The sequence below is a fragment of the Microcaecilia unicolor genome, chromosome 5 (genome assembly GCF_901765095.1).
Source record: "Microcaecilia unicolor chromosome 5, aMicUni1.1, whole genome shotgun sequence".
NCBI classification, from domain to species: Eukaryota; Metazoa; Chordata; class Amphibia; order Gymnophiona; family Siphonopidae; genus Microcaecilia; species Microcaecilia unicolor.
The window spans coordinates 252,939,484-252,952,048 of NC_044035.1; the positions used below are offsets into that span (position 1 = coordinate 252,939,484).

A 12,565-nucleotide genomic window follows, 5' to 3' on the forward strand; every position below is an offset into this window, starting at 1 on the left:
CCCCCCCCCCCCCACCGGGCCAAATTCTGCCATCTGCCCTTTTCTTCCTCCACCTTATTCCCCGAGTTTATGTTCTTTCTTCATGTTCCAAAAGCCGGCGGTGGCAGACATGATTCCCATATACCGCCCTGCAGCTGGCATCAGCCTCTTCTCTACTGCGGCTGCCTCTGAGGAAACAGGAAGTCACATAAGAGAGGTGGCTGCAGTAAAGAGAAGAGGTGGGTGCTGGCGGCAGGGCAGTGTATGGGAATCGTGCCTGCCGCCGATGGCTTTTGGACCATGAAGAAGAAAAACTTGGGAAATAGGGTGGAGGAAGTAAGGGGGAGATGCCGCTCAGGAAGAGTGCTGCCTAAGGCCTCTGCCTCAGGTGACCTACTGGGCTAGCCCTGGTTGTAATACATTTGCATAGGATTATCGATAGCTGCCACTGTGAACAGTGAAAGTGACACAAAACCCCTCTGTGCATTAGACGTTGTGTAAGGTGTGTGTAAGACTGGCTACAGCCACTCTAGATTAAATGTTACAAGCACGGTAAGCTTAGAGAATTACCACTGATTACCACAGATTCTAAGTTTGCCCAGTCCAAGGCCAACAGGCCAAGTCTCTGATGAGCTGATTGGCAGAGGATGATCTTTTACTATGGGTTTCTTTTTATCGTTCCATCTGTGTTGGCAGGGGGAGAGGGGGGAGATGGGGGCAGGGTTAGGTATGAGCTGTTTAGGAAGTACACGTTTTAGCTCCTGTTGTGACTCTTTGGTTGCTTTGAGATGTCCTCCCTTGACGTTGGGTACATATAACTTGATTGGCTAAATTTATAAACAATTTTGCTATCTATTGTATGAAAGGCAGTAAATCAAATATAATAAACCTCTAATCACAATTCAAATTAACCCTACAAAGTGTTTAAGATTATGGGGCGGAAAATTCCTGTCGTCCTGTCATCTCACCCTTTGTTAAAAACAAACTTCAATGAAAATGCTTTCCACATGCTTTTCAGGACTGGTTTTTACAATGAGGTTCTCAATATTTCTACACTTTATTCATTTATTCATTCCCGAAACTTGATAAACTGCACGGGGATCCAAAGATGTGGCATTCCTCTTTAGTGTTCAAGTAGTGCAGAATCACTATTGTAATGAAAAGGGATAGCCACTGAAAAGCAAAGATTACTGTAATGGAAACAGAATGCATTTTAAACCTTGGTCTTTAACTGGGGTTAGGGGAAAGGTTAAGTATGTACCATTTTAACAATATAGCTGCATTTTGATTAAAATGTTTAAGCATGATTAATTCATTAAAAATTTTATTCACGATTAATCTTGAAATTTAAAGGAACTAAACTTGTTATATGATAAGACTTTTTATAATGAGTTTTCATGTTGTTACCAGCTTAGTGCAGCTCTTACTGGAAAGGTGGAATATAAATTATTACATTAAAGTCATAAAATCAAAGTAATGCAACAGTAATCATTCCCATAAATCTACCTCAGCCCACTCTGATATATTCAAAACTATAAATATAGCAGAAGATATGGCCATAAGAAATTAAAAACAAAAACCCAAATGAAATCAGATAAGAACTATAGGCCCATCTTTTGAACTTTTGCTATGACTCCTTTTTAGTTTTAAGCAAAAGAAAAAGTGCAATAAAAGATAGATAGCATATAATCCCTCCCCTTCCCTCCCATGCATGGTCCAACATCTCTTATTATCTTCTCCCCCATGTACCTTAAACTGGTCCTCCACCAATCCCACCCATGCTGAAACAGGAAGTTGCATCAGAGGGGACAGGTCAGAGTGAAAGCTCCAGAGCAGGTTGCAGGCAGGGCTCTGTTCTTTCCTGGTTTTCTTCTTCTCTCCCAGCGTACCTTTAGTGTATACTCTAGTGGATCCTCTTCTACTTCTGTCCCACTGTCAGTTGGTGTACCTCAGGGATCTGTCCTGGGACCTCGTCTTTTCTCCACCTATACTTCTTCCCTCCGTCTATACTTCTTCCCTTGGTACTCTGATCTCATCCCATGGTTTTCAGTACGCTGATGACTCCCAGATCTACCTCTCCACACCAGAAATCTCAGCTGAAATCCAGGCCAAAGAATCAGCCTGCCTGTCTGCATTGCTGCCTGGATGTCTCAGCGCCATCAGAAACTAAACATGACCAAGACTGAGCTTCTTATCTTTCCCCCTAAACCAACCTCTCCTCCTCCCCCATTCTCTATTTCTGTGGATAACACTCTCATCCTTCCTGTCTCATCAACTCGTAACCTTGGGGTCATCTTCGAGTCCTTCCTCTCCTTCTCTGCACATATTCATCAGACTGCTAAAACCTGTTGTTTCTTTCTCTATAATAACAACAAAATTTGCCCTTTCCTTTCTGAGCACACTTCCAGAACCCTTATCCACACTCTTATCACCTCTCGCTTAGACTATCGCAACTTGCTTCTCACAGGTCTCCCACTTAGCCATCTCTCTCCTCTTCAATCTGTTCAAAATTCTGCTGAATGTCTAATATTCCGCCAGTGTTGTTATGCTCATATTAGCCCTTTCCTCAAGTCACTTCACTGGCTTCCTATCCATTTCTGCATACAGTTCAAACTCCTCTTATTGATCTATAATAAGTGCATTCACTCTGCAGCTCCTCAGTGCCTCTCCACTCTTATCTCTCCCTACATTCCTCCCCAGGAACTCCATTCACTGGGTAAATCTCTCTTATCTGCACCCTTCTGCTCCACCGCTAACTCCAGACTCCGTTCCTTTTATCTTGCTGCACCATATGCCTGGAATAGACTTCCTGAGCCGGTACGTCAAGCTCCATCTCTGGCCATCTTCAAATCTAAGCTAAAAGCCCACCTTTTTGATGCTGCTTTTAACTCCTAACCCTTATTCACTTGCTCAGAACCCTTATTTTATCATCCTCACTTTAATATTCCCTTATTTCTTGTTTGTCCTGTTTGTCTGTCCTAATTAGATTGTAAGCTCTGTCGAGCAGGGACTGTCTCTTCATGTTCAAGTGTACAGCGCTGCGTACATCTAGTAGCGCTTTAGAAATAAGTAGTAGTAGTATATTGTTACACTTCTGGGGACCTCTGGAAGACCATCTCAGTGGTCAAGCCTCATCAATCGCACCTTTACAAAAATCCTCATTATTCTAAGTAAATCTAATCTAATACAGTTCTTATAGTCCGCAGATGGCCTTGTAGCTCTATATGGATTACATAAAAGAAGTCTGGCATACCTGAGAGAATACATAAAATAACCCTGCTACAATACAGTAGTTTACAAGTGAACCACAGGGATTTTTAACTTTAATACAGACCTACAAACTACTAGAACAGGAAAAAATGACCGATTCTACTATAGCAAACTATAAATTGCTGAAAGCCTGAATAGATGTTTTTAGCTGTTTTGGCTGTATCTATCATCAACCTGAACTCAATGAGAAGTCCAAGTTAAAGACATGACTTTTTGCAAAGGCTTATACCTCAATCTGAGCTAAAGAAATCAATTTGCTGCTATCTTTCCCCTCCCCCCCACACCTTTCATTTAAACTGTATCTCCCCCCCCCCCCCAAAAAAAAAACCTCCCTCTCCGGACATTAGTTTCCCCTCTCCTCTTATATATTTTTTTATCTTGTCCCACTGAGTGCATGCTCTCCCCTTCTTTCTTATCAATTTTTGTAGTTCCTTTTCTTTATAATGTTTTTAAGTTACTGTAAACCGCCAAGCGCCGCCAATTAGTCATGGCAGTATAGCAAATTATAAATAAACCATATTCCACCCACTCAATCGGACCTGCGATAGAAAATTAAGACCTTTGTTTCAACAAAATGTACTTTACACAAAAATAGAATAGAAAGTAGCAACATTCCTTTGGACGTTTTTCTGTGAGAAAAACATATATCTGCCTGATAATCATTTTTTGGACATTTTTCTGTTTCGAAAATGAGCCCCTTTTATGTATTGGTAGTAAAATCTTTAATTTAACTCTCAATATTAATAACCAATGCAGCTGAAAAGATGAGGCGTAATAATATCTCAGTGAGTACTTCAATTTATTGGATTTATACCCCACACACGTCCAAGTCGGGGACTCAGTTCTGTGTGGCTTACATTAAGTTCATTCAGATATACAAACAGAGGTCAGATTTTTTTGGGGATTTATTAACTGCCTTTATAAAGAAATTCACCCCAAGGCGCTGTACAGCAAGTACAATTAATATAAAACTTACAATTTTGTTAACAGCATAAATACAATCCAATGAGGTCAATTTGGAAACAGCGAACTGAAACCTAGTAATAGGACTAACATGAGACAGTATCAGAAATATACATATTTAATAGCACTGCAGAACAATCGTGTAACAGAAATATGATAAATAACAGTACAATACACACAGTACTGTAATGCCTTAATAGAAGATTGTGAAAGACCCAAATAGAAAAAATTACAGTAATTCAATTTAATCAAAATTAAACTTTGTAGCACAAGGCAGCTTGGGTTTAGACTTCTTAAAAGACAAACCCTAAAAAAGCCAGAATGAATTACATCATTAATGTGAAGCTTCATGGAAAGCATAGAGTCCACGATAATCTCCAGGCTACAGACCTGTGAAGAAAGAGAGCAATCTGGACATGAAAAGAAAAGCTCAAAGGAATGCCAGAAGAAAAAGAACAGCTGAGAACCATTATCTTCTTTTTGATGTTCAAATGCAAGTTGATTGGATGCCATCCAGGAGGCAGTAGTAGCAGACAAAACTGAAGTTGATCTCTTCTGACACAGAACAATCAAACACAAAAAAAATTGAATTTGTTTATTTTCAAGATGTCTATTCCATACTATCTTTACAATTCAATATACATAGTTTAAAATCACATTATAGTACAGTAAAAATTAAAACATCAAGACTAAACAAAAAACATTAAAATCAGATGATTAAAAACCCATACCACTTCACCAGTTGCTGAAATGTTCTGGCAGATGGGAACAAAGTAGAGACTTAAATAAGAATGTTGACAAGACTGAGCCTTGTTGCTATGCTCATATTAACTCTCTCCTCAAGTCACTTCACTGGCTCCCTTTCCGTTTCCACATACAGTTCAAACTTCTCTTATTGACGTACAAGTGCATTTGCTCTGCAGCTCCTCAGTACCTCTCCACTCTCATCTCTCCCTACACTTCTCCCCAGGAACTCTGTTCATTGGGTAAATCTCTCTTATCTGCACCCTTCTCCTCCACTGCTAATTCCAGACTCCGTTCCTTTTATCTTGCTGCACCATATGCCTGGAATAGACTTCCTGTGCTGGTACGTCAAGCTCCATCTCTGGCCGTCTTCAAATCTAAGCTAAAAGGCCACCTTTTTGATGCTTCTTTTAATTCCTAACCCTTACTCACTTGTTTAGTACCCTTATTTTTCATCCCCCACCTTAGTAATTCCCTTATCTCTTATTTGTCCTATTTGTCCTAATTAGATTGTAAGCTCTGTCGAGCAGTGACTGTCTATTCGTTCAAGTGTACAGCGCTGCGTACATCTAGTAGCGCTATAGAAATGAAGTAGTAGTAGTAGCCTTGAGGAACTCCAGCCTTCAATGGTCTGACTGTCGAGCAAGATTTTCCCAATCATATTTACTGTATGTGGCTGCTCAAATAAGAAAACCATTGTAAAAACATGTTGCTGGTACCATAGGTCTGCAAACGTTTTAAATTTAAATTTGATGACTGATAGTGTCAAACGCAAAAATAAAATATCTAATAAAACAATGTTCTAACCCTTGCTGTAGAACATCCAACCTGGAAAGCAAAAGTGATTATATTTAGGTAGCTGTGTGGTGTGTATTCTTTAAAGGAAAGTAGGAATCTATTTTCCTTTACAGTATACTACAATGATTTCCTTTACAGTATACTACGATGAGTTGTCTAAATGCTCATGTCTGAATGTTGGAGATATGCACATAATTTATAGTATTCTTTAAGTTGTATGCATAAGTGTGAGTCCCACCCAGGCTCTGCCCTGTATGTGTACAGCTACCCATCAGATACACACTATGTAGGATATGTGTGTATCTACAGAATAATGCTTAGGTGGATTTTCAGCATTTATGCATGCAACATATTTTACAGTGTCAAACAAAGAGCCAGGGGAGGCTGCAAGGCTGGGGTGCTATATTCTGGCAACGGGAGAGGGGAGGTCTGTGTTGTCAGGAGGTGTAATGTAAGGATGCTGGGTGTGGATGAGGAAATACATGCAATTTCATGGAGGTCCACGAGGTCAGGGTAACTTGATGCTTCCCACTGGCCCCTTTGACAACATCTTGGGGCCCTGCTATCTCATTCCTGCAGCAGGAACGTGTAGAGCTATATACAATCTCTTTTTTTTGGGAGGGGGGAACGGGGTTAAATTTTAAATTTGCTACCTTGGCTGTGCCAGCAAATGCCAGTGTATTTGATGGTGCCCTTCTACATATTTTATGAAAGGCTACACATTTGGCTGAGCTGTTTGTAAAATATAGGAGGCATTATGAACATACCAACCTGGGGGGTCCTTTTACAAAGGCGCGCTGAAAAATGGCTTGCGGTAGTGTAGGTGCAGGTTTTGAGCATGTGACGATCCATTTTCAGTGCGCTGTAAAAAAAATGCCTTTTTTACATTTTTGCCAAAAATGGACGTGCAGCAAAATGAAAATTGCTGCGCGTCCATTTTGGGTCTGAGACCTTACCGCCAGCCATTGACCTAGCAATAAAGACTCGTGCGGTAACCGAGCAGTAATGACCTACGCGTGCGAAATGCCACTTGGCACGCATCCGTTACACCTGAAAATAAAAAATATTTTTTAGACACACGTATTGGACGTGCGCCAAAAATGAAATTACCGCAAGAGCCACACGGTAGTTGAGCAGTAACTCCATTTTGGCATGTGTTCGGTACACGTAGACGCTTACGCAGCTTAGTAAAACGGGCCAAATCCCCCCTCCATGTCCTGCATGTAGTGGGCTTGTTAACGTCTTAGTTGGTACAATTTATTATTCCATTGATGATACGTAGAGAACCACTCCTGATTTCCATTTCTTTTCTAGGCTTCGGAGAAGGAGTTGTCCTGCTCAATAACCTGGACCCATTTTTGTGCTTCTCTTTACTCAGACCTGTGGATTGTTCTTCTCTTTGGGTTTAAGGTAGAAAACCATTTGTTTTTCCTGTGTATCTCTCAAATACTTTTCAGTCAGGGAGACACAGACAGAGAGAAAGAGAGAGAGATGCAATAGATTTGAAGTAAAGTAAAAGCAAGATTAAATGAGCCTGCCCCTTATGACATGGAATTGCTGGTGGCCGTTAGAAGTGTGGGTGAAGTGAGGTCAGAAGGAGGAGTAATGAGAGTTAGTGGTGATTTGAACAGTGGCTCCTCAAAGATTGGATGCCATGTAACTGCCTTGTGTGCGTTGGAAAGGGATTTGGGAATTCAGGGTGACCTCAAAGCTCCATATTGCTCAAGACCACCTTTTGCAGTCCTGTGCAGAGTGCCAGATTCTACTCTGGCTACCTTGTTGAACAGGGCTTTATCTGCTGACCCTTGCTATGTTAATATGTAATTTTTAAGCCCCAGGTTGATGTTTAGCATAAGATAAGTAAACTCCAAAGTAGGACTTTAAAAAGTAATAACAGTAAACTACTGCAGCAATTCAGCCTTAGGGTCCTGTTTACTAAGCCACGCTATAGGTGCGCTATCGTTTTTTAGCACGGTCTAACACTAGAGACACCCACAGGAATATATGGGTGCCTCTAGCGTTAGCACGCGCTAATTTATAGCGAGCACTAAAAACACTAGCACACCTTAATAAACAGGGCAATTAGTGTCTTAAATTGTGTGTTCACCATTGGGGCAATTTTCAAAATTGCACATTTTGGCACAAAGCCCTTAGGTTTGCATCAGTTTGCAAAGAGAAAATAACAACATAAAAGAGGGAGCAGTTCAGTGGTTTGAGAACTGGGTTGCAAACTGGAGAAGCCAGGATTCAAATTCTGCTTCTTCCACTGACTTTTTTTTTTTTGTGAGCTTCAGTAAGTCACTTCACCCTTCATGGCCTCAGGTACAACTTAGATTCTAAACCCATTTTGACAGGGAAATAATTGCTGTACTTGTTTGTAACTCACCTGGGGCTCAGGTTTGGAAAAGTCGAGTAATCTAAAATCTATACTTTTCAAAACTGTCCTGGGACAAAGTAATCCCAGACCTTTGCACCTACTTTTATTTTATTTAATTTATATCCCACATTATCCCAATAGATCAGGTTCAATGTGGCTAACAACTTATTGTAATTAACAGTACACGTGGAGGGGCATAATCGAACAGGGCGCCCAAGTTTTCCTGAGGGCGTCCTCGCAGGATGTACCCGCGAAGGGGTGGGGAAACCTGTATTATCAAAACAATATGGGCATCCATCTTTCGTTTTGATAATATGGTCGGGGATGCCCAAATCTCAACATTTAGGTCGACCTTAGAGATGGTCATCCCCGGTTTTCGGCGATAATGGAAACCGAGGACACCCATCTCAGAAACGACCAAATCCAAGCCATTTGGTCATGGGAGGAGCCAGCATTCGTAGTGCACTGGTCCCTCTCACATGCCAGGACACCAACTGGGTTGAGCCCCCCCAAAACCCCTCCAAAACCCACTCCCCACAACTGTACAACACTACCATAGCCCTAAGGGGTGAAGGGGGGCCACCTACATGTGGGTACAGTGGGTTTCTGTTGGGCTTTGAAGGGCTCACATTTACCACCACAAGTGTAACAGGTAGGGGGAGATGGGCTTTGGTCCGCCTGCCTGAAGTGCACTGCACCCACTAAAACTGCTGTCAGGGAGCTGGGTATGACATTTGAAGCTGGCATAGAGGCTGGCAAAAAATATTTTTTAATTTTTTTTTTTTTTTTTTTTTAGGGTGGGAGGGGCTTAGTGACCACTGGGGGAGTAAGGGGAGGTGATCCCCGATTCACTCCAGTGGTCATCTGGTCAGTTCGGGCACCTTTTTGTGGCTTGGTCACAAGAAAAAATGGACCAAGTAAAGTCAGCCAAGTGTTCGTCAGGGACGCCCATGTGTTAAGCACACCCCAGTCCCACCTTCACTACGCTTCTGACATGCCCCCAGGAACTTTGATCGTCCCCGCAATGGAAAGCAGTTGGGGATGCCCAAAATCGGCTTTTGATTATGCCGATTTGGGCGACCTTGGGAGCAGGACGCCCGTCTTCCGATTTGTGTCAAAAGATGGGCGTCCTCTTTCGAAAATAAGCCTGAAAGTGATGTGGGATAGTACACATTAAGTAGTAATAACAAAGTAAATGAGGATTGATTATTATAATAAATATGGAAACGAATGCTAGACACAAAATGGTAACAATCTATAGTCATCCATGTATAATAACAATTAGAACAGAACTGAGAAATTGAATAATTGTACAATTTGGAGTTATAATAATTCGTGACAAATTGCTTAAACAGAGAGGCTTTTAGGTATTTGTGGAAAACAGCTACCTCAACTTCAGGAAGAGGCTAAAAACCTTTCTCTTCCCAAAGACTGCTTCATAATAATCCATCATTAACTTCTACATCCTAGTATTATCCATTATCCTTTCCTTTAATGTTCTTAGTCTCATGCATTGCACCAATGGTCTCCTGTGTTTCTTATACCTCACACTAACACAATCTGTTTTTGTCTCACCTAGAATGTAAACCGCACTGAACCCTGGAAAGGGGATATTAGCGGTGTAAAGAATTGAATTGAACATCAAATAATTAGGTTCCCATCTGATGAATTTTGGGAGGGAATTCCACCATTTCTCTACACATTATCTTTTCTATATTACATAATTTTGCAAAGCTTTGAAAATTCAGAACTACATGCATTGTTGCCTCCCCCACCAAACACCAAGCCCTGGAACACCTTTGTACAATGTGGATAAAAGGTGTGTGTGTGTCATTCCATCATACATGTCCTTCATGCATGGCTGATAATTTTCAAAAAGCCTCTTACTCAGAGAAATGACTTCCAGAAATGTTATATGTTCAAATAACTAATTTACCTTAAGACTTGAAATTAATGTATAAATGGAGCAAGGGTTTCCAGATGACCCTTGTTCAGAAGAGAAAGACTTAGACGGTACTGGTTTCACCTCATGGCATGTATCATCTTCTTGGCTGCCCTGCTGCCCTGCCCATATCCATCATGAAGGTTCCTCTAGATGTAACTATATGGTATGCACTTTGTCTCCCCTCCACCTCTGACTTTGAGGGCTCCTCTGGATTGAATATTATTTTCCCAGTGTATAGGGAAAAGACTGTAGACAGAAATAGTCTAACTTGTGTAAATCTTGTCAAGTTCTTTATTGATCTGAACCATGCCTGCTCTTTGCAGGGTATCTTGTTGATCTATGGCACGTACCTGGCAGGGCTGACTGACAATATGAGCTCCCCACCTGTGAACCAGTCTTCGACTATCATGGTTGGAGTTAACTTGGTTGTACTTTCCGCTGGTGGTATCCTTTTGGTGACCCGATTCTTCCACACCTGGCCCAGTGTGGTCTATGGTCTTACTTCAGGAGGCATCTTTATCTGTACTGCCACCATCAACTGTTTCGTCTTTATTCCACAGGTAAAAATAATAGTATGTATGGTGAGTACAGAGATATGACAGAACACATAGTATGAAGGTGAAAGGGGATAGACTCGGGTAATTCATAGAAATAATTCTTTATGGAAAGGGTGGTAGATGTGTGGAACAGCCTCCCAGTGGAGGTGGTGGAAACAGACTATATCTGAATTCAAGAAAGAGGGGACAAACACATAGGATCTCTAAGGGAGAGGAAGGAGTAGTAGATAGTATGGATGGGCAGACTTGATGGACTGTATGGTCTTTATCTGTCGTCATTTCCTATGCTTCTATTCACATTAACTGCTCAGCTTAGACTTTGCATCTGTTTCATGTGATATTTCAGTAGAAAATATTCAAATTAACTCTACAAAGTGTTATTGTAAACTATGGGGTAGGGAATCCCCTTCCCCCATCATTGCATCTTCTATTGAAGACAAATTGAAATGAAAGTACGTTTTACATGCTTTTTTAGCTCAGCAGTATGTAGGACTGTTACAAGTTATCCGGATACACTCGGTTTTCAGAAGTCGTGTTTCTCTTTGGGGTTTCAGTGGTGCAGAATCCCAATTGTATTGCTCTCAGTGGATGAGTGTAACTGGCTGCCAGTGTCCTGGAAAGATAATAACACAATCCTAAGAGCCTTTAGATATTTCCTCAGGGTTACCAACAGGTGAATATATTTTTCTACTGCCAGTTTTCTAGAATTTTACTGATATGTTTTACCATTGCCATTTTGGACTAGATTCAGTAAATGGCACACAAATTTGGGCGTGATTCTATAAACAGCGCTCTTTGAGTTGCACGCCGTTTATAGAATAGTACTTAGCGTCAGAATCGGTGCCCAACTCTGGGCGTGCGAATTTACACCAACTGAAATCTGGTGAAATTCCTGGTGTGCAAGTTGGGCACAGATCCTCTGACTTCTATAATACTGCACATATCGTTAGTGAACGCCTCTGACCCGCCCATGCCCCTTCCATGGCCACGCCCCCTTTTCAGTTGCACACTAAAAAATTTGCATGCAGATCTTAATAGAATAGCACTTAGCAAGATTAGCGCACAAATCCTAATTGTAGCCAATTAACTGCAATAATTAGTTGTTAGAGCCCAGTTATTAATAGTTAAACAGCTCGATGCTCAGGTAAGATAGACACACACTTTTGAGCATCATGTGTAGACTCTGGGGGTTTGTGCACAATTAGACTTACTATACAAAGAGTCATACCTTTATATGCACCAAGATATAGTTCTTGACTACTTCAGCCTTTTGCAGATCCTAAGTCCAGCACACCTGTATCTGTTAGATTCCCCATCCACCGCTCAGTATGAGATGCTCAGCAAGTCGCGTAACAGCCCCCATGTTGAAACTTATGGGCCGATGATCAGAAGCAAACGCAGGCGCTAGAGACTGTTAGCGCCTTACTAGCACCTGCATTTGCTACCGCCCCATGATCAGAGCCTCCAAGCATGTGAAACAATGCGCATGCGGGCTCTGAACGCAACTAGCATGCAGATGCATACAAAACAGGGCTCAGCGCAAGTAGCATGCAAATGCATGCTAAACCTATTCATCCCCAATGAACAGCGACCAGCGCGCCAAAGATTGGCACACTGGCCGCAGCAAACCATACGCCAGCTCGGAGCTGGCATTAGGGTTTGCAGACCATTGGGGAGGAATGGTGAGCCCTGTACAGCATGCATTTGCATGCTAGCAAGAACTGACCCCCCTCCCCCCAGCAATAGGGGGCTGGAGGTCCCCCGACCTCCTCCCTGACACAGCTGCAGGGGTTGCTGGAGATCTGGTGGGTCTCCAGCCCCCTAACCCCCCCCAGCATAGGTAAGAGGTCCCTGGTGGCCCAGTGGGCCGCAGTCAATCCCCCCACCCCCTTACCTTGGGTTGGAGGAGGGAGGTGGCTTCCCTTCTCTTCC

The 12,565-nt window shown here is 42.0% G+C and overlaps 1 protein-coding gene across 1 annotated transcript in view; it reads left to right on the top strand.

The window, feature by feature from the left end:
- Positions 1-12,565, top strand: part of GPR156 (G protein-coupled receptor 156) — a 78,707-nt gene that overhangs the window by 25,669 nt on the left and 40,473 nt on the right. Inside the window, exons 6-7 of the mRNA XM_030205099.1 lie at positions 7,069-7,164; positions 10,400-10,636. Of these exons, the coding sequence (XP_030060959.1) occupies positions 7,069-7,164; positions 10,400-10,636 (333 nt within the window). The remainder of the gene's footprint in view (positions 1-7,068; positions 7,165-10,399; positions 10,637-12,565) is intronic.